Genomic DNA, 21,509 nt, shown 5'->3' with positions numbered 1-21,509 from the left:
ATGGGTTCTTAAGGTAATTCTAATGGGTTCTGAAAGGTAATTTTAATGGGTTCAAAAAGGTAATTTTATTGGGTTCTAATGGGTAATTCAAAAGGGTTCTAAAAGGTCATTCTAATGGGTTCAAAAAGGTCATTCTAATGGGTTCAAAAAGGTCATTCTCATGGGTTCAAAAAGGTAATCCTAAAGTGTTCTAAAGGTAATTCTCATGGGTTCTCAAGGTAATTTTATTGGGTTCTCAAGGGTCATTTTAAAGCGTTCTAAAGGGTAGTTCTAAACTAAAGGGTAATTCCAAAGTGTAATTTTAGATGGTTATAAAGGTTAAGTCTGAAGTGTTCTGAAGGGTAATTCTAATGGGTTTCATTCATTTCTAGGCTTTGCCTATTGCATATTAAAAATGCGAAACTGAACCGCTTCCTTCAGACACGGGTGCGTTTTCTTTTTAGCCACGTCTCGCTTGCGAGACATGGCTCGAAGAGACCTCGGCGTTGTTCTTCTTGTGAAGACAAAACCTTTAGAACTAGGCTCTTTTATATAGAGGATCCGGATCTCCTTAAATACTAAACACCTGTACACATCCTCGCATTGAGGATGCCTTTTGAGAGCGTCTATCATGAACTTTTAAATATATTCGGACATTTGCTTTAAAGTTTCGAAAAGTTCACGTTACTATTTAAAGATTATTTCGTAAATACACTATTTTCTCATCATGAACGACGATCGTCCAGGACGGGTCTCGCAATTGTCTCCGTCAAGGCGTCAAGGCACGTGACGAAATATCGGAAGTTGTTGGTTTTTTTTGTTTTTTTTTCTTTTCCTTTTCCTCCTTCTCCTTCTCCTTCTCCTTCTTCTTCTACTTCTTCTTCTTCTTCTTCTTCTTCTTCTTCTTCTTCTTCTTCTTCTTCTTCTTCTTCTTCTTCTTCTTCTTCTTCTTCTTCTTCTTCTTCTTCTTCTTTTTCTTTTCTTCTTCTTCTTCTTCTTCTTTTCCTTCTTCTTCTTCTTCTTTTCCTTCTTCTTCTTCTTTTCCTTCTTCTTCTTCTTCTTTTCCTTCTTCTTCTTCTTCTTTTCCTTCTTCTTCTTCTTCTTTTCCTTCTTCCTCTTCTTCTTCTTCTTCTTCTTCTTCTTCTTCTTCTTCTTCTTCTTCTTCTTTTCCTTCTTCTTCTTCTTCTTTTTTTTCTTCTTCTTCTTCTTTTCCTTCTTCTTCTTCTTCTTTTCCTTCTTCTTCTTCTTCTTCTTCTTCTTCTTCTTCTTTTCCTTCTTCTTCTTTTCCTTCTTCTTCTTTTCCTTCTTCTTCTTTTCCTTCTTCTTCTTTTCCTTCTTCTTCTTTTCCTTCTTCTTCTTTACCTTCTTCTTCTTTTCCTTCTTCTTCTTTTCCTTCTTCTTCTTTTCCTTCTTCTTCTTCTTTTCCTTCTTCTTCTTCTTCTTCTTATCCTTCTTCTTCTTCTTTTCCTTCTTCTTCTTCTTCTTGTTCTGGTGAAGACAAAACCTTTAGGGCATGGCTCATGGACATATTTGTCCTCGTTTTAAAGAACATGTGGACGAAACAGTGGTCACGGAAGTGTGACGTCATGTTTTCCAGCCAATCAGCGCTTCGCTGTGGCCTGGTCGGTCGGCTGAGGCACTTCCATCACAACGTAAATACTGCATTCTGCTATCAAATCAGGGTTTTTTTTAACTACCTCGTCTCGGTTTTGTGTTTGGTTCCAATGAATTAACATTTCCTGATTCGATCGTCTCAGTTTCCGGAGTTCGACGGCGAACCGTGTCATATTGGGTGAAGTACAGTAATGTGCAGCGACGGGTTCACCGAGCAATTTGCCATCAACGAATCGGAGTTCTTCTCGACGCGGCAAATCGTCAATGTCACGATACGTTCAAACAACTAACTCGGTTTGATGTTTCACAAGTATTACAAATAATTTTCCGGATGAATGAATGAAACATCTTTGGCAATATCGTCCCGGTGCTGGGGACGGTAGTGTGCCGATGGAATAGGTTGTTGTTACAGTACAAGACATGCTTTTTGAGAATTTGCATGTAGTCGTAGTGACCACATGTGTTTGATCATGACACCAGCCTTAAGGCCTGCTCTTGTTTTAAAGCCAACATGCGGTTATATGAAATATCCAAAAGGCAGTTACCGCAAAACATTGGATTGTATCAACTGAAAATTGTTTAAAAAAACAAAACAAAACCATCAATCATCTTGTTTACACACGCAGCCTGACTTGAGCTTGTTCTATTGTACAGTCTCTGCCTTAACGTGCCCTCTGAAGGTTGGTGCGGCTTCATAATGACGTCATCAGAGTTTAGTGATTTCTTCCTCGTCAATTAAACTTGGATCTGGATAATTCTTCATCAGTGATGATTTTACCATTGGGCAATCTTGAATCCTTCAATCGATTATATATTGTTGCGTATGTCTGCATTCATATCTACTTTAATTGATGGCAATCATTCTCAGATAGAATGGGTTCCATATATCCCAGCAAGGCTCTGCATTGTTGTGTTTACGTTTGTGCTGTAATATGGAATAGGCAAAGCCAAGAAGCGAACGTAGAATTCTTCTTGCATTCGCTTCTTAAATATATCAAATTAAACAGTCTTTTTACTATGAAAAAATAAATATTACCTTCACAACGACACTACACCGCCGAGAACAGGATCTCATCTAAAAAAAAAAAAATACTACAAGTGAACGTAGTATTCTTCTTACATTCGCTTCTGACTTTACCTACAACTTGTTCACAACTGTATACGCAATTTCCGGTTACTTCGGCCTGGATTCGGGATCAGCGATCAAATAACGTAAATCACGATTAAAAATTATTTTTTGATGATGCAGGAGATATCTTTATTAAAATCAGTGGAGGAAATATACACCATGTCTGATATTATTTGGGTATTTCATGTCTCCGACGATGCCTTTATCTTCCGGCATGCATCATTACCCATGACAAAAACTGGAAACAAAAAAAAAACCAGAAACAAAACAAAAACGGAAGCAAAAAGGGTCATAGGCAACGACACGGATTCACAATTGGCAGGGTATTGTGTTGTTTTTGTTGTTTCCTATTCTCTCATGTGCACGCGTTAAATAATATTCACATGATAGAAATATAACCCAATCGTGTTTATACACTGCACAGCGTTTAAAAACAACCGGAAGCAAAAGGTCATAGCTAACGACACGGATTCCAAATAGCCAGGGGTATTGTGTTGTTGTTGTTGTTTCGTATTCTCTCACGTGCACGCGTTAAGTATGAAGCTCACTGCGTTCGCTATCAACCATTTCTGATAGCTATTGGTTTGCGGGAACCAGCAGTGACCACTATTTTCGTTGTGTGTGTGTGTGTGTGTGTGTGTGTGTGTGTGTGTGTGTGTGTGTGTGTGTGTGTGTGTGTGTGTGTGTGTGTGTGTGTGTGTGTGTGTGTGTGTGTGTGTGTGTGTGTGTGTGTGTGTGTGTGTGTGTGTCTGTTTGTGACTCTCTCCAGAGCATAGCTCTGTGACGTTTGATGCGATCTTAATGAAACTTGGACACAAGCTAGATATCATGGTCTAGTTGTGGCTTTTTGTATGAGGGGCGTCCCACGCCCCTTGTGGGCGGAGCCACGCCCACTTGAACTTTTTATTTATTTTATTTTTTATCGATTTTTTTCTCGCAATTTCATTTCCTAGAAGCTGTGCGTAATGTCCATAAGTACAACATATATAAAAAAAAAATCCGATTTGATTTGGTCAATTTTGATGGAAGAGATAGGTTTTTACGGTAGGGCTTCTTCAATAATGCCTGTCCTCCCCCTCCCCCACGGGTCGAGGGAACCGCTCTAAGGGACTTGCCTCTGGATTGGATGAGGGGCGAACATCCCATCTGGCTGGGCGGGGCTGCCCCTGAGGTGGTCAGCCTCCTAATTGGATGAGGCGTCTCGGGGGGGGGGGGGGGTGTCGAGGTGTCTCAGAGGCCCGCCCCCCAAGAAGCTCTGTAGTAGCTTTCGGCACGCTGGCCTCCCATTGGCTGGGGCGCACATGCTATGCTCGCCCTTCGCTAATTGGCTGGAGGAAACATCCCATGCCCTTCCTCGGAGCAGAGCCTCGATCTGAGGCGATGGAGGCTCTGCCCACGCCTTCAGCCAAAAACACATGGGCAATGGCGACCGGGTTGAGTGAGGGACGGCGCCGTTGTTGTTGTTGTTGTAGTAGTAGATGTATAAAACCTGACTATAAAATAACTCACAGCACACACACAAAATTCCCATTAGACATAGGGGATGAATTTTAACTATAAACACATACTTATTGAAATAACTGAACTGTGGGGACTCCTGTCTGTTTGTGTGCACAAGGCTTCAAAATCCGTAACAACATATCGTTTTTGGCTCTATCTCTCAATGGTGAAGAATCATTTAAAAAATTCTGGTATCCGGCTCCAGATCTTCACCAACATCCAATCATTTTGTCCTTGTCACATGCACTCAACCTGTCCACCAAGTTTTGTCCAAATACTTCAATAACTTTTTGAGATATTGTGCTCTCAGACAAATGGATGAATACGTAACCTCCATCCACCTTTGGTGACGGAGATCAAAAAAATTTAAAAATGAACATATTCGTGTCATTGCCTTTTGAAAAGTGTACAAATGATGAAATAACAGTGGATTGCTTTTGAGGTTTAATGAGAGGATTGTCACAACCTTGGACTAAATTACTGCAATATGTCACTCATTTAGAGGTGATGGCGGAGTGCTGTACGCTGCTCGATCCTCGGGGAGATTTTGCAGGCTGGTTGGCAGCCCAAGGAGGCCAGGCGAGTTTTGCTCAAGCCATGGCACAAGAGCTGGGCATCAGTGACTACGACGCGCTGCTAGCCTGCTCTGAGGATCCTCAGGTGATGGATTTGAGTTTATTTGACTCTGGAATTCCAGTTAATACATGATGCAGCTCTTCACTGGAATATTGTTCGTTTACTTTGTTCTTGTACCCTGCTTCCAATTCATGAATTACTTTTGAGAAACAGGTGTTCAATAAAGAGGTTTAAACAAAGTGAGGAATCTCAAGGAAAGGGACAAATTAATTGGCAGTATTAATGGGTGAAGAATGTTATTACTAGTCATAGGAATCACAATGCAGTGCAGGTAGGAGAAGTTTCAAAATAATACATTCCCAAGTGGGTTTTGGCCAAAATTTCCACTTGACTCTTCAATGTCAGCAGTATGAAACAAACAATTACTGTCGTTATAAATTAACAAAATAATCAAAACAAAACATAACGGATGTACTATAAAGTACAAAAGTATCAAAACAGGAAGGTCCCATTCAGAAAGGTCCATTGGTGTCTCATTTTGGGGATGATGTGTTTGTTTACTCATGCAAATAAACTGCACTTTGAGTCAGTATTCTTGAGAACAGTTTGAGACAAAACAGGGTTGATTGAGATTGATAAGCACATAAAAGGGGTAAGGAAAGGGGAACAGTGAGTGTCCATTGAGGAATAGGACATGATAATTGGTGGATAATGAGGGTGAGATTGCAGTCTTATTAAATAGTTTTTTTTTTCCTCTGCATTTACATCGGGATAGGTCAGGGGAACTTCCAAGAGCTGATGGGTGAGCTATCTCTGGGGTGAGCAAGGGGTTTAGAAGCGATCCAAGTGAGAGTAGAGGAAGTGAAGAAACAGCAAGAAAAAAAAGGAATGATAAAGCTCCAGGGCTGGATAATTATGTGTCCAAGAGTCCAAGAGTTATCTGCTCTGTCTCGAGGAGATGAGGATGGGCCAGGCATCGGCCTGGGGGATGGCCAAACGGAGGCCCCTGGAGTACCGGCGGAAAGTGGATGCAGCGACGCGCTGCTCCGGCACATGCTGCCATACCTGACCTGACCGAAAGAGTATTGAGGGAGGTAACAGAATAGATAAGTGTGGTGTTAGTGGATATCTTTGACAGCTCATGGGAGTTAGTACAGATACCAGGGGATTGGAAAGATAGGGAACCATTTTCATAATTTCAGACGAATTAAAGGAAATCAATAATCATCATGGATTTACTGAAGGAAGATCATGTTTAACAAATTTATTGGAGTTATATGAAGTACTGCGCAGTAGTTTCTGATTTGGTGGATGAGGGAGGTGCAGTGGACACTATATCTAGACTTTAAAATTTACCCCCATGTGGGGGTGATGGTCATCTCTATAATGTTTTTTACTATCATAATCGATGAACCGTTGCCAGATATCTCCTAAAATGACAGACTAGATAGGTTTTGACAATGGCAACTTTCACAACTTCCGTGACCTTGACCCTGACCTCGGATCCGGGGAAAAATATGTCGTTGGGTATCACTCATCGACCTCTACCCACATACCAAATTTCATCAAGATCGGAAGTAAAAAGTTTTCTTTGTACCGGAAGGTGTTTTTGACCATCTTCCAGGTTACGTGGCGGCCAAACGGGACGGAAATTCAAAAATCTGTCCGGTTAGATACAAGATAATATTTTTTACTATCATAATCAATAAACAGTTGCCGAATATATTGTAGAATGGCAGACTAGATAGGTTTTGAAAATGGCGATTTTTATAACTTACGTGACCTCGTGACCTTGACCCTGACCTTGAACCCAGACAAAAGTTATATCGTTGTGCAACACTCATCGACCTCGACCCACATACTAAGTTTCCTCAAGATCGGAAAGAAAAATTGTTGACCGATGGCCAGACGTACGGATGGACGGACATTTGGTCCGGCTTTATTAGGTCATCTCGGTAGAGATTACCTAAAAAGGGATTTGATAAGGTACCACATAGGTTATTCACCAAGGTGAGTGCTTGTGGAGTGGCTGATCAGGTAGTTAATTGGATTGCAAATTGGCTTCGTGATAGGAAGCAATAAGTGGCTGTGAGTGTGAGGATGTCTGCCTGGGAGGATGTAAGTAGTGAGGTACCTCATGGATCAGCACTGGAACCATTATTATGCATAATTTACATAAATGATTTGGATAGTAGGGTTAAAAGTCTGCTTTTGAAATTTGCTGATGACATAAAGCTTGGAGGTAAGGTAGATGGTGAGGGGGGTGATCACATTTGGGAAAGTCTCGATACTTTAATAGATCGGGCAAAATATTGGCAGATGTAATTCAACATAAAGAAATGTAAAGGCCCTGTCACACCTTGACGATTTAGCCAGCATATGCCCAACGTATGAATAATTTGGCTAAAACACCGGCACACGTCGAATACGTTATGGGTAAGTTTGTATACGTTAAGAGCACGCTGGCATACGTCGTAGTACGCCGAGCTGTTAGACAAATTTTCCATGCTTGAAATTTCTCGACGTATGCCAGCGTATGACTCACACGTTCCGCATAACGCTGGCCATGAGTTGTAGGCACATTACGCGATCGTTGACACACGTCGACACACGTCACTTGTAAGTTACTCATAAGTCGAAACACGCCGAGGTAATGTTTAGCGTACCCGAAACTTATTTCTAACCTATGAGTAACGTGTTGTAGGCACGTTACGCGATCGTTGACACACGTCCACACACGTTACTTGTAAGTTACTCATAAGTCGAAACACGCCGAGGTAATGTTTAGCGTACCCGAAACTTATTTCTAACCTATGAGTAACGTGTTGTAGGCACGTTACGCGATCGTTGACACACGTCCACGCACGTTACTTGTAAGTTGCTCATAAGTCGAAAGACGTCAAGGTAATGGTTAGCGTCAGTGTTCCAGACTCCCTGGTTTGTTACCTTCGCATTCTGCGAAAGGTTATGTTTTGGTCGCTGTGTATTTATTTATTTGTGAATATGTGTGTTTGTTTGTTATTCGCATAACTCAGAAAGTATTAAACCGAATTGCATGAAATTTGGTGGGATGATTCGTGATTATCCAAGGACGATTTGATTAGATTTTGGGAGCGATTGGGTCAAAGGTCAAGGTCAAGGTCATGAAAAGGTCAAAAACAAACTTTTGAGCATAACTTCCTTCATAAGACAGCTATCGACATGCAATCAACGCCATGTTGTTCCATGACGAAATACCTTTTGGGTACGTGGTGTCAGATTTGACGTGACGTCATCAGAAGTGCGTCAAAATGACGTCACAAGATGACGTAAATTTTCAATTTTCAACCTCATCAGTTTTGATCATACTGTTTTGTAGGAATTACCTTAAGGACGTCACACACCAAATTTGACGTCGTTCGGACTGACCGTTATGACATCATTGACGTTTGACCATAACGTTTTTCAATTGTGGCTAAAATGTTCTGATATTTTATATTCAAACATCTATGTAATTTGTAAAGGAAATTGTCCCAAATCCAGGCATTATGATCAGTACCAAAATATCTGCTTATTTATGAACAGGTTTTGCAAATTAACTCTATGGTCAAGGTCAAGGTCACACTCAAGGTCAAAATATACTTGTAGGCATAACTTCAGATCTAATAGAGCTATTGAAATGAAACCAACGTTAAAATGTTCCGTGAAATAAGAGCTTTCAGGATGGTAGTCCGCGATTGGTAGTGACGTCATTGGAAGTGCGTCAAAATGACGTCACAAGATGACGTCATTTTTAAACCTTCGATTTTTTTCAGTGTTTATCATTCCATTTTGTTGGACTGTCCTCAATGATGTCTAACACCAAATTTGACGTCCATCGGACTGGTTGTGACGTCATGGGCGTTTTTAAATGACGTTTTTCAAATGTGCCTGGAAAAAGTAGTGGCGGCGAAGGTATGCGCTCTACCGAGTGCATACCTTCGCCTAGTTTTTTTGTTTTTGTTTTTTTCTTCTGTATGACGGTGATGTTGACACTTTGATTTCTAGTGCGGTTATAATATAATATAATTAATAGGCTGCCGCTCAACGATTTAAATCATAACCGCACTAGAATCAGTACAGGTACAGGGATATTGGATATTGGTGGGACTCATAGGTTGTTTGTATGTGGATGAGTGATTGTTTGTCGGGTTAGCGTAGCACAAGCATGATGTGATGCAGCCGGTATGCAGGATTTTCGATGGGGAGGGGGGGGGTGGGTGGGGGCATGCAGTTTCAAAAAGTTGGATCACTGAGATCATAATTGTGCCGCACCATCATGTCTGTTGTGGGATGGGATGCATGCCACATCGCTTTACTGTGGAAAGTGAAAGTGTCGAAAACGTTGCTGAATGGGTTATCATTTTGAGGTGTTTTCAGACATTGTGCCGGTATTACATCAACATGGGAACATATAAAATACGATTTCATTGATTGAAGTCATTGAATACCGATCGAAGTTCGAGTTTAAGTTCAAGTCACCAAGTGACTCGTGACGGTATACCACGTTAGAAATAAAAAGGGAACATAACATGAATACACAGATTTGCATCCATGTATGCTTCTTTTTATAATATGACAAGTTAAGTTCATCATTAAGGTCTATCCTCGAAGCTGTGTTTGTGGTCAATACTCATGGGGTGGAAGGGGGGGGGGGGCAGGGGAAGAAAAGCAGAAACAATGTATTGGTCATGAATTGGATGATCAAAAGCATGATTTTACAATTACATTCTCGAAGGTAAACATAGAACCTGTACAGCATAATGAGAGGATCTGATCAAATTAAAAAATACATCGAGGCAGGCAGTGACCATCTGCTTAGTCTTTCAGCCGTGTTTCAAGTTCCAGCCTCATTGTTTACTTTGTGGCAAACGAATCCATCACCCCTTCCTCATCAAAGTCAAAGTCATAGTGAATGTGCATTCGGGCCAACGCAAACAACCTGTCTTGGGTCATGCTTGCCTTTGGGTAGGTATGTAGCCAGTTTGATTAATTGCGTGATTCATTCTCGTGTTGTGTGCGATTCATTCCCCTGGTATCATCAGATATCATGCATGCCCGCAGCATAAAAATTCGAACCTGATTGGCTTTTACATTAGTGGCACATTAACACAAGAGTTCAGTGAAACACAATAACCAAGGAGACAGGGTCAAGTTATAACAAGGTTACATAGATTGTGCAGGTTATAAGTCAGACGTGATAACGGAAGGCCGACGTTTGCGTTTTGTTTTCTTTGTTGTTTTTTTTATTGGCGAATTCACCTGACTAAAAAGAATGATTCTTAAGACTTGGACCTTTATGATTATGAGTGGGGGTGGGGGATGGGGGTCTTCTGGTATGGGCCTGGGCCAAATGGCCTCTACTTGCACCAAAGTGCTGTTTATATCCTTGTATGTGCAGCATGATCAGTGGGCTTGCATATGTTCTAGGAGCGTGGCTATGCCAATGATGCAGTGCCCCTAGTAGGTTAATGAACCTTAGTTATTAATATTCACAAGATGACCTGCAATCTCACGGTTCTTATTGAAACGACTAAAGATTAATCATCTATTAATATCTTGTCAGCATCATATTTGAAATTTTAAACAGTGAGCAAAATTGAAATTTTAGAAAAATTCATTTTGGGTTTTAAAATGTAGATGAAGAGGTACTAAACAAAGGATTGCTTTTTGTGTTTCACCAATAATTAAAGATGTATAAGTGAAAAATAAAGTTAATTGGTCCTGCCCCTAAAAATACTTTGGTAGGTGGGATGCATTGGTTCTGACGTCATTGCAAGAAACAATTCAGCAGATGACACACATGATGACTCAATACCTTTGTCTGACTTAGAAAATAATTTGATACCGTGTTCTTCGACGAAGATTTATCAGATTCTGGAGACGATGACCATGTTGATGTCGATACTGGGACAATGTATGTACAAACCCAAAATAGAAATCAGATCGTGACTATCACGAAATACCTGGCATGCACAATGAACAGCAAGACACGGGATGAACACTCGGAAATGATGTCGGGTAAAAAATGTACATGTCTGTGATTTTTTTTTTTTAACGTTGTGTTGTGATTCCCGAAACATCACAACATGCTGAGATCGCATGATACATTACCTCATGCAGTTGGGGATGTACAAAACGATACAAAATCACCAAAATCTGCAATCAAAAAGGATTTTGCACGAAAAAAATTACCAAAGCAGTAATTTTCAACACCATTTCCAATTATTTATGCAAACAGTAGTTTCGTAAACCTTTTATGTTTATGGGCAACAGAACATACATTCAACTTGCCTTTTTTGATGCTGCATGTTTTTGTTTTTTTTCTTTCAAGTATCGTTTTAAAGTGAAGCTTGATAGCTTTTGGTAAAATTGTTTTGGAAAGCTTCAGCATTAATATTGTTACGGCCACGGGTACCGAGTGTATTATGAGGGGGTTTAATCCCCGGTTGTCCTCGGAAGAGCCGGACTTGGAGCCACCGCTCACAAGTAACTTTGTGGTACGGTGGGTTGCTTTAGAACCACAAATACCACTCGGTTAACCACGAGTTCCAGTGTCCACCGTCTAATTATGCCGTTTAACTAGAGGTCACGTGGTTTCCTGAACGGGGAGCACGCCCTTGGCAAAGCACCAATCTTATCTTGATTTGATCTTAATTAGGGTGGCCGAGCATTTCACCGCTGGTGCGTGCCGACTATTATTGGTCAATTCATGTGGTAATTACCTCCCAGTCTATCGAGGTTCAGACAATGCTGGCTCAATGGAAGGAAAGGACAAGCACGGACAGGTTGGAACGTCAACGAAGCAATTTATTAATAAGAAAATAAATAAATGAAAAACTTTTTATTTCCGTGTGGTAAAAATTAGGAAATTAAAATCAATCAAAATAATCGCAAGCAAATGAATAATTAATCAGGCACTGATAGAAAAAGAGACAAAGAGTAGATTCTTATCACTATGCCTTACTTAACAATTAAACATGGGACAAGGATACCCAGCAGATCATTCGGGGGGCAGGGGGTGGGGAAAGAGAAATCATCTCGCTCACCAAATAGAAGTCATATGTCAAATAAAAACGTCCTGAAATATGTGAGCATGCCTTGTCCGTTGCCAGTGCCCAGCCTTGCTGTGCACCCACTCGCAAACAGGCGAGACCGCCAATCGACGTCACCCCCAAGAATCAGGCACGCCACGAGCACGTCTCGTGCAGAAGGAGCATTAACGGTCTGAGCGTCACCCACCGCCAGGAGACATCAGGAGCCACAACCGACGGACAGCTGTTTGGAGCTGTGAGGCACTGTGAAGTGCTGTGAGGCGCTCTGAGGTGCTGTGAGCCGCTGTGATGTGCTGAGGCTGTTACCAACTCACTGGTGCCGACTGACTGGAAAAGCCATCTGGTTGGACTCCAACTGAGTGGTAAAGCCGTCTGACTGATACTCACTGACGCCAACTAACTCACAAGCTGACTCCTTGTCGACTGATTCACCAAGAACGGACCTTTCGTCCTCTTTTTATAGGTGGCCCGTCTGGGCGGGCGCAGACTCCAGCCAAATCCACCCCTCCCCATTTGCGAATCGTTGCCGTGACAATCTGCCTTTCCCGCGATCACTCCTGGCCCACACCGCCTTGCCTGTAGTGCTGGACGAACAGCAAAAAGCAGCCATTTGTCAGAATTACCGAGCGAAAACGTGAAGCACTCATAAAACGTCAACAACAATTATCACCTCAATGTTCAGCCCAATATGAAAAAGAGCCAGTTAGCATCTATGGAGCTGCTGAACAGGGTGTCAAACGTCGATGGAAAAAGCGGGTGTCGAGCCCCCGCCGTGTTAACGCTATCTCACGTGCATGAATGCATCTGTCGTAAAGAGAAAAAGGAACTTTCCATAAGAGAGGGAATCTATTCTTTACCATTCTCAATGCATCACATTTAAAATCCCACCAGACATGGGGATGGGTCTATACTGGGCATGCATTCAGGGAAATAACTATCTGAGGACCTGGATGTTTGTATGCATTCATCGGATCGGATTCTGAAATCCGTAACAATATGATACCATTGTCATACAAGGTATAATCAAAGAATGTAAATGCACATCAGAGTTTGTTGAATTGTAGTTCATTGTTCATTACGACTGTGCGTCGAAAATGAACCTTGGTTGGTTGCATTCTTTCACACTAAATATAATCTCTCAAAGTCTCTTCCAGACTGCATAAACCTTTAGTTCTGAGATTTGCTTGAAATGGGAATCGGTTGTAAAGTATACATTGGCAATGGAGTGAATCCAATGAATGGAGTGAATGCAAATATATTTTGCTCATTACTTTCAGGTAGCCATAAAACTCCATCGATGTCAGAAAATTTCATCAAAGTTATTGTTGGATAAAGAGAAAGATTTAAAAGGAGGAAGGGGGAAAAGGCATGAGCTGGGGAAGGAGAGTAGACCATTATCAGGACGTCAATACGTGTTCTCACAAATAAAAGTTGCTTATTTTTGCTCCGTCTTAGGTGCAGCAGGAGCTATTGTCTTTTGCGCGCCAGCACCTCCCCTTTGCCTTCTATGCTGTGTTGCGCCGCCTCGTACGGGGTTTATCTCCTGCATCCCCAAGCACTTTAAGTGTCAGAGAAGGGGGCGAAGCCAGGAGGCCTCTATCCCTGGCCCTTCTCGATGCAATAATGGCCACTCTGCGTGGTCTGAGTGATGAACTCCTGCTCTCAGCACAACGCTTCTCAGACCTTTCTCCAAGCTTCCTGGCCCCTGCTTCTTCATGTCCACCCATAGAAACCCCTTACTTGTCAGGTAAGCTGTGTTAACAATATTTTCCCCTCACCTTCATCAAATTTCAGAAATTCTTCATGTGGTGTTGGAGTCTGTTTTGTGGTAAACATTATGAGAAGATGAATAGATGTGACCTGGTTGACATTTAAATCTGGAATATAATGTGTAGGCTCCTCCTTTAGCCATAGATATTCCAGAAACAAAATATAGATTCACCTTTTCCTAATTAAGCAAAATTGGTTTCACGTCAATCATGTGCTCACTATTGACGTTATCTCTCAATGTCAGATTTGGATGCAGACAGCAGGCTTGAAGGTGAACAGGGAGAGGAAAACCTGCAGATGCCAGCAAATGAAGAATCCCATTGGGATGGAGATGCTGACACGGAGGGTGGACATAGTGCTGGTGTGTTTAATGGATGCAGCCTACCTCCTTGTTTCTTGTACAGTAAATCCTTAAATATCATGGGCTCCGACCAATTATGGGCAACCTATTGTGTTCCGATTTTGTTGTTGCAGTATTTGATTTCGAACTATCGTGTTGTTTTTTTTTAGTTGAGATGATTCATCATTTTCATCCCGTGCATGAACGATTACCTCCCATACCGAGCCTTGTGGTGTTTCTTGTGCACCGTTTTTAATGAGCCCAAATGTAAAGCGATAGACAAAGTTAGTTGTGCCAAAAGGCAGTGAAAGTTTATGGTGTTTGGCGACGATATCGAGTTGTTAGAACGGTTGGCTCGAGGAGAAAATGCGGCATCTGTGCAGTCGGCCATTACGAGTTCAATGATTGTAGGTACAACCTTCCCCATTGTACTCTTACTCATTCCTAAACCTTAATTTTCCTTCAAACCTCATTCCCAAACCTTCATTATCCAACTCCATATTCGAGCTTCATTCCCAAACCCTCAATTTCCGACACCCGGACTCGCATCCCCTTTCTAATGCTTCATTCTCAAACACACATTCATAACCATGGTTCAGGAAACAAACTGAGGTGCCGAAGTAGGTTTTTAGTATTGACAAGATGGGATTATTCTGGAAGAGGATGCCGCACCTCGCAGCTTCCTGTCCCAGCAGTGAAGATCGTGGTTCAAGGTAAGGTGGTTAAGGATTGTGTTCCTCCTCACCATTGTGGAAATGCTGCAGGCGACTTTGTCATAAAGCTAATGTTACTTTTCCAATCGCCTTCCCCACTCCCCTTCCCCACTCCCCTTCCCCTACTCCACACTCACCCATTCCACCCTCCCCCACTCACCGTTCCCCCGCTCACACATTCCCCGTTCCACCCCCCCTCTAATATCATCATCTCGAGCTAAGTGTAGTGGTTTCTATTTATGGCAGAGTCCAGTGTGCAACTATGTAATGTTTATCCTCACCCACCTTGCTGTTTTGTAATAAATTTAAAACGTAAAAGTCTTGTGTTTTTGTTTAATTTACATGTTTATTTCAATGTTAACATGCATTATATATACTAACGGCATGTGCTTACACATTGTGTCAGGATACGAGCTGTGCTGCCCCATTGTATAAGCATACGAGCTGTGCTTCCCCATTGTGTAAGCATACGAACTGTGCTTCCCCATCGTCTCGGGTCATACGAAAGCATACGAACTGTGCTTCCCCATTATCTTGGGTCGCTCACCTGCATTTAATTTTTTTCTCATTTATTTATATTTTCATCTGCAGATGCTTTCCGACAGTTCTGTGATTTCTCCTGGTTTATCGGCTTCAATGTACGTCGGCACACAAAATTACCATGCTTTTCCATTATCGCTGGTCGCTTACCTCCATTTTTTAAAATTCTTTTTTTTTTCATTTATAGATATCCTACGATTCTGAATTTTTTTTTCAATGTACCGGCTTCGATGTCCTTCGGCACAAAAAATTTCAGCTTTCTACGTCACCCGGAAGGTACTGATCTTTAATGTGAGTGAGTGGTTAGGAAGACTTTACATATTAGATACTAGCAAATACAACGGGGATGTGAAGGGGAAGGGGGTGGAGAAAGAGAGAGGAGGCAGAGAGGATAGAGGGAAGGGAGAAGAGGGACGGGAAGTGAGGAGTGAAGAAGGGGAAGCTTGGAAGGGGAGAAGAGCGAGGAAGGGGGTGGAGGTGGGAAGAGCAACGCCTCAAGAAAAGTTGCTACACACTGTGGGAGGGAGGGTTGCGAGAGAAAGGGAGAGAGGTGTGGGAGGAGAGTGCTGCATTTTATTCAGAGGGGAGAGCGAGGAGGAGACAGAGTGTGGAGTGGGGTTGGGTGGAGGTGGAGGAGGAGGAGGAAAATAAAAAGAGATAAGTGAGGCATTAGCAAAGAGAGTGATATGTTATGCTCAATGACCAAACACAAATAAAATTTTAAAAATCTCATGTCAGAATAGCTGCACACACAACGACACAACAGGGTTTGTAAAGTAATCTGCTGGCACATCTGCAAAAACTTTGATATCCCAGTTCCAGAAAATTTGTGGGAACACGAACCAAAAGCAATTACTGAAAACATTGAAGCGCTGCACACGTACGACCTAATGATCCCATCAAGCGTGAACATCAAAAATAAAGTGTTGTGACCAGATATCATACTTAAGTACAAAAAAACAGAAGAAGGTGTTGCCAAGTGAGGTGCTGATACCAGTGATTTTGGACTAAATGATGCAGAAATCAAGAAAATGACCAAATACCAAGACCTCAACTATGAAGTGAAATGATCCTGGAAGCTGAAGAATGCCAAAGTTGTACCAGTGAGAGTTGGAGCTCCAGGAATGCTGACAGAATCTCACAGAGATATTAAAAACCATCCTGGGACTATTATTACAAACGAACTACAGTTTTAAGCTGTCCGGGGCTCAGGGACGATCCTGAAGAGAGCTCTCGGCACAAAACTTTGAGAACAGAAAACTTCACAGCTTGGTCCATGAATCATGACTCTTTACCGAAATGAAGGTGGATACTTTGAGCCCACCTAGGGAGGGCTCCATTCCACTTTCTGAAACCCCGATGTGGAGATATCGACCAACACACACACACACACACACACACACACACACACACACACACACACACACACACACACACACACACACACACACACACACACACACACACACACACACACACACACACACACACACACACACACTTTAAGACCTGGGAGGGCTCCGCTCCACTTTCTGAAACCTGTATATGGAGATATCAATCAATGACCAATAACCAATAACACACACACCAGTGCCATTGTGGTAATACAGTTTATATGCATACACACACGTGCAAATGTGCACACATAAAGTAAATAAAAACGACACACACAAAGATTAACCTTGAAACAGCGTTCTTTGAAAGAAGATTTAAAGTGGGTAATTTGCGAAATTCAATTCAAAATTGTATCAATCCACAGCACACAAAATGTCGATCTATACGCTGTGCCTTCACAGCTAGAATAAACATGGCAAACACCTGGTTGGATGGACCTTATTGTTTTTTTTTTTTTAATATGTATCAATATCGAAGTGAGAGGTGGATTACAAATGGAGATCGCACAAATAAAAGGCAAATATATATATATATATATATATATATATATATATATATATATATATATATATATATATATATACATACATACATACATACATACATACATACATACATACACATATACATACATACATATATATATATATATATATATATATATATATATATATATATATATATATATACATATATATATATACATATATATATATAACCTTTTCTAACTACTGACTGATATTAAAGATCGGTACTGTCTGGGTGACGTTGAAAGCTGAAATTTTGTGTGCCAATGGACATCGAAGCTGGTACACATTTGCAATGGATATCCGTAAATGAAAATCTAAAACAAGGACAAATGTGTCCACGAGCAGCGTCCGAAAGATTTTGTCCGCTAAAAAAAAAATTAATATTAAAAAAAAATAAAAAACAACAACAACTTCTGATATTTTGTCACGTGCCTTGATTAAGCCAATAGCGAAACGCGTCATAATGTCTTTACGTATTTATGGTATATCGTGTATTTACGAAATTACAATACGATAAATGGAATAATCTTTAAATAGTAACGTGAACTTTTCGAAACTTTAAAGCAAATGTCCGAATATATTTCAAAGTTCATGATAGACACTCTCAAAAGGCACCGTCTATGTGAGGATGTGTACATGTGCTCAGTATTTAAGGAGATCTGGATCTTGTATATACAAGAGCCGAGTCCTCGAGATTAAGGTTTTGTCTTCACAAGAAGAAGAAGGAGAAGAAGAAGAAGAAGAAGAACAACAACAACAAGAAGAACAACAACAACAAGAACAACGCCGAGCTCTCTATGAGCAGCGTTCGCTATGCGAGACGCTGCTAAAAATGAAAATAAATGAATGAAAAAAAATCAAATGCAGTTGAGCGACCTGAGACAATGGGGAAGCATCGTCCGTATGCTTACACAATGTGTAAGCACACCCCGCTAGAATATATTTTATATTTTACATGTTTATTTCAATTGTAATGTGATTATTTCTGGCTGCCATTGAGTTTCTTCAATATTTTCTCTAACTGTCTATGGGTTTATGATTCGGGGGGAACCAAACCCCCCTCTTCCCATTGATCCTTGGTTTCCACCATCACTGTTTTAACCATTGCGGCACTTTCCAGGAACCTAACTCCTGAGATATTGGAGGGTTTACTGTGTTGCTCAATCATAAGTCTGTCTGCCCGTGCAGCAGAAGACGGGGTTTTGCAAGTGTGTGCGTGCATGCGTGTCTGGCTCAATTTTTCTTTCTATACATAGTCGAGGCTCGTGGAAGAGCAAGCACACTGAACGGATCAGGATGTTATTGACAAAAACATGCTGAAGTAGAAGGGCACTCGGTGGAGCTCATACCTCTGCCGCACAGTGCTTGATCCAATAGGACATATCAGGCCCAATAAATATATTGTTTTTAGCCCCATCTCTCAATGGTGAAGAATCATTTTAGAAATTAAACATATCTCTTATCCGGATCCAGATTCATATCTTCACCAAAATCGAATAAATTCGTCCTTGTCACACACACAACCTGCCCACCAAATTTCATCCGAATCCGTGCACAACTTTTTGAGATATCCTGCACACAAACAGACAGACACGGGTGAAAACCTAACCTAACCTTCCACCTTCGGTGGTGGAGGAAACAACATGCATGCATGGAGAAGGAAACTCCGAGGAAAAATTGGAAAATTAGGAGGCATTTGGGTGGGGTTAACAAGGGTAGAAAACATATTGGTTTGGGTTCGGGGACAATCTGAGATTATGGTGAACAGCTGTTTTGAAGACCTTGAGAGAAGAATGAGATTGAAGAGGATGTGGAAGTTAATTCCACAGGAGGGAAAAAAACGAGGAACAAATGAGCAGAGGTGAGCAGTGATTCTGCATTTAGATAGTTTCACCAGAAGGGGGTTGATGGTGTACCATGTAAGCACTGCAGAAACCTGGGCTGGGGAAGGGGTAGTGGAGAAGCACGGAAAGAGCAGAAGGTGCAAGTCCAGAAAGGAGGTGGTGGAAGACAGAGATCACCGACCTGTCTGATAAACCCATAGACTCATCTTCAGCGTGGGAGATTCCAATGATCGTGAAGGCCTTGGTTTCTACAGCGTCAAGCTGAGCAAGAACTCATCTTCAGCAAAGCGTCTATGAGGCTGGGGAGCTAGGCCAGAGAGGAGAGCAGTACTCAATCAAGCTGCGGATGAAGGCCTCGTAGGTGGATGGGAGTTCAGGTGTGCTGAAGAAGGACTTTGTGTGATGCAGGATGCCCAGCTGGCAACTGACTTTGGATGCCAACTTTGAAATGTGAGTTACGCAAGAAGGATCATGGCTGATAGTGAGACCCAGGAGTTTGAGTGACTGAACTTCCTCAAGATAATTGTTCAGAAAGTAGATGAGGTGTGGGGGAGAAGGCAGTTTGCCAGATGCTCTTTTTGGAGAGAGAGAGAAAGAGAGAGAAAGAGAGAGAGAGAGAGAGAGAAAGAGAAAGAGAGAGAAGGAGAGAGATAGAGAGAGAAGGAAAGAGAAAGAGAGAGAAAGAGAGAGAAAGAGAGAGAAAGAGAGAGAAAGAGAGAGAAAGAGAGAGAAAGAGAGAGAAAGATAGATAGATAGATAGATAGATAGATAGATATCTGGATTGAAAGACATTCTAAGTGTTTGACCAGCTTGGGGTTTTGTCAAGGTCTGAAGAGAGGGAAGAGGCTGCAACCCACCTGTCTGAACGATGAGGGATGTCACAGCAGAGGGTGGAGTCATCTGCAAATCGATAGAGGATTTTCCTGAGAGTCAGAGAGATCATTGATAAAGATCAGAAATATGACTGGGCCTGGAACACTGCCTTGGGGCACTCCAGCCTTGACAGGGAGAGGAGATGAAAGGATTCTTTTGAGAGCCACACATCAGTTACGAGAGTAAAGGAAGTCAAGTAAGCTATGTGTGGAGTTGGCCTTTGATGCCATAGGCAGACATTTTGGAGAGCAAGGCAGGATGCCATACTGTATCAAAAGCACACAATATGGTTTGAGAGGTGGCCCTGAACTCATGTCTTCACAGAGAGGGCCTCCTTCCATTGTTGGGTGAGGAGAAGCAGCATTTATTTTATTTATTTATTCGTCTTCAGCCTGTGGCTGCTTGGTTGCATCATTTTTTGTGGGCGCATGGCTGCACCACTGATGCAGTGTCCACTGTTACTAGCACGCTGGTACTCATTTCGCCGACCTCAGAAGGATGATGCGTTGAGTCAACCCACTTCGTGTTGATCTTTCAATGGTGAAGAATCACCTTAGAACTTCTTGAATCCAGATCCAGATCCTCAACAAAATCATCAATTCATCCTTGTCACACACCCAACCTGTCCTCCAAGTTTCATCCAAATCCATGTTCAACATTTTGACATATCATGCTTTATATCATTTTTATCCCAATTTGTTTTTAGCCAAGTGTCCTCCTATGGTGAAGAATCACTTGTTATATTAAAAATAAATTATCGGATCCAGATCCAGATCTTGATCACCAAAATCGAATCCATTCATCCTGGTCACACACCCAACCTGTCCACCAAGTTTCGTCCGAATCCATCCTTAACTTTTTGAGATATCGTGCCCATAAACAGACAAACGGGTGAAAACATAACCTCCATCCACCCTTGGTGGCGGAGGTGGTAATAGGGAAGCACTGTCGCTCAAATCTTCGACCCCTCACCCTCCTCTCCTTGTGAATATTATTTGATTGAAATAAGATTAAATTATTGGTAGTTTTGCTTGGTCCCAGTAACTCTATTATGATCAACTGGGAAGGCTTGCTGGAACAAACTGAACTGTTTGAAGAAATGGAAAGGCTTATTTTGCCAACTGTTTTATCAAGGCAAGGTACTCGTACTAAACAACCTGGTCACCTCTATCCTATGGCATAAAGTTCTTGTCTTGTAACCACTTACTGGTGTCTTGCTCAGTTTTGCACTGGCTTTGACCATAAAGACTTAATTTTCTGATGATCTGAGAGTGGCCATGGAATTGTGAATGTTTAAGTGCCATATAATGACTTTCTGTTTGCAAAATATTTGGCTTATTTTGACCTGGAGCTCTTTTGACCATACAATGACCTCTTTTGACTTGGAGGGCTGACAGAATAGTATAGAGATATGTGGTCGAACATGTGACTCCCAGCTCAAAACAATATAACAATTGTCCAGATAACCTGCAAGTGGCATATTCATGGTGTTGTCACAGTCCCATATCGACATTTTGAATTGTAGTCATCAAGAATATGATCTTTCCAAAGAAAAATTACATTTTCTAGAGAGTAGTTTAAGCGGTAAGGCAAAGGTCACTTGCTTTGTGTAGCATTAACAGATAGAACAAGA

The 21,509-nt window shown here is 41.6% G+C and overlaps 1 protein-coding gene across 1 annotated transcript in view; it reads left to right on the top strand.

The window, feature by feature from the left end:
- Positions 1-1,914: 1,914 nt before the first annotated feature.
- The window catches only part of LOC147016716 (uncharacterized), a 93,456-nt gene continuing 73,861 nt past the window's right edge, over positions 1,915-21,509 (top strand). The window contains exons 1-3 of the mRNA XM_085847950.1: positions 1,915-4,882; positions 13,327-13,618; positions 13,886-14,002. Coding sequence (XP_085704076.1) covers positions 4,670-4,882; positions 13,327-13,618; positions 13,886-14,002 — 622 coding nt within the window. The 5' untranslated portion in view covers positions 1,915-4,669. The remainder of the gene's footprint in view (positions 4,883-13,326; positions 13,619-13,885; positions 14,003-21,509) is intronic.

The sequence above is a fragment of the Eptatretus burgeri genome, chromosome 11, assembly GCF_056783735.1.
Source record: "Eptatretus burgeri isolate ZD-2024b chromosome 11, Ebu_testis_v1, whole genome shotgun sequence".
NCBI lineage: Eukaryota > Metazoa > Chordata > Myxini > Myxiniformes > Myxinidae > Eptatretus > Eptatretus burgeri.
The sequence above is the reverse complement of the archived record's forward strand: the minus strand, read 5'-3'. Positions and strand labels throughout refer to the sequence as shown.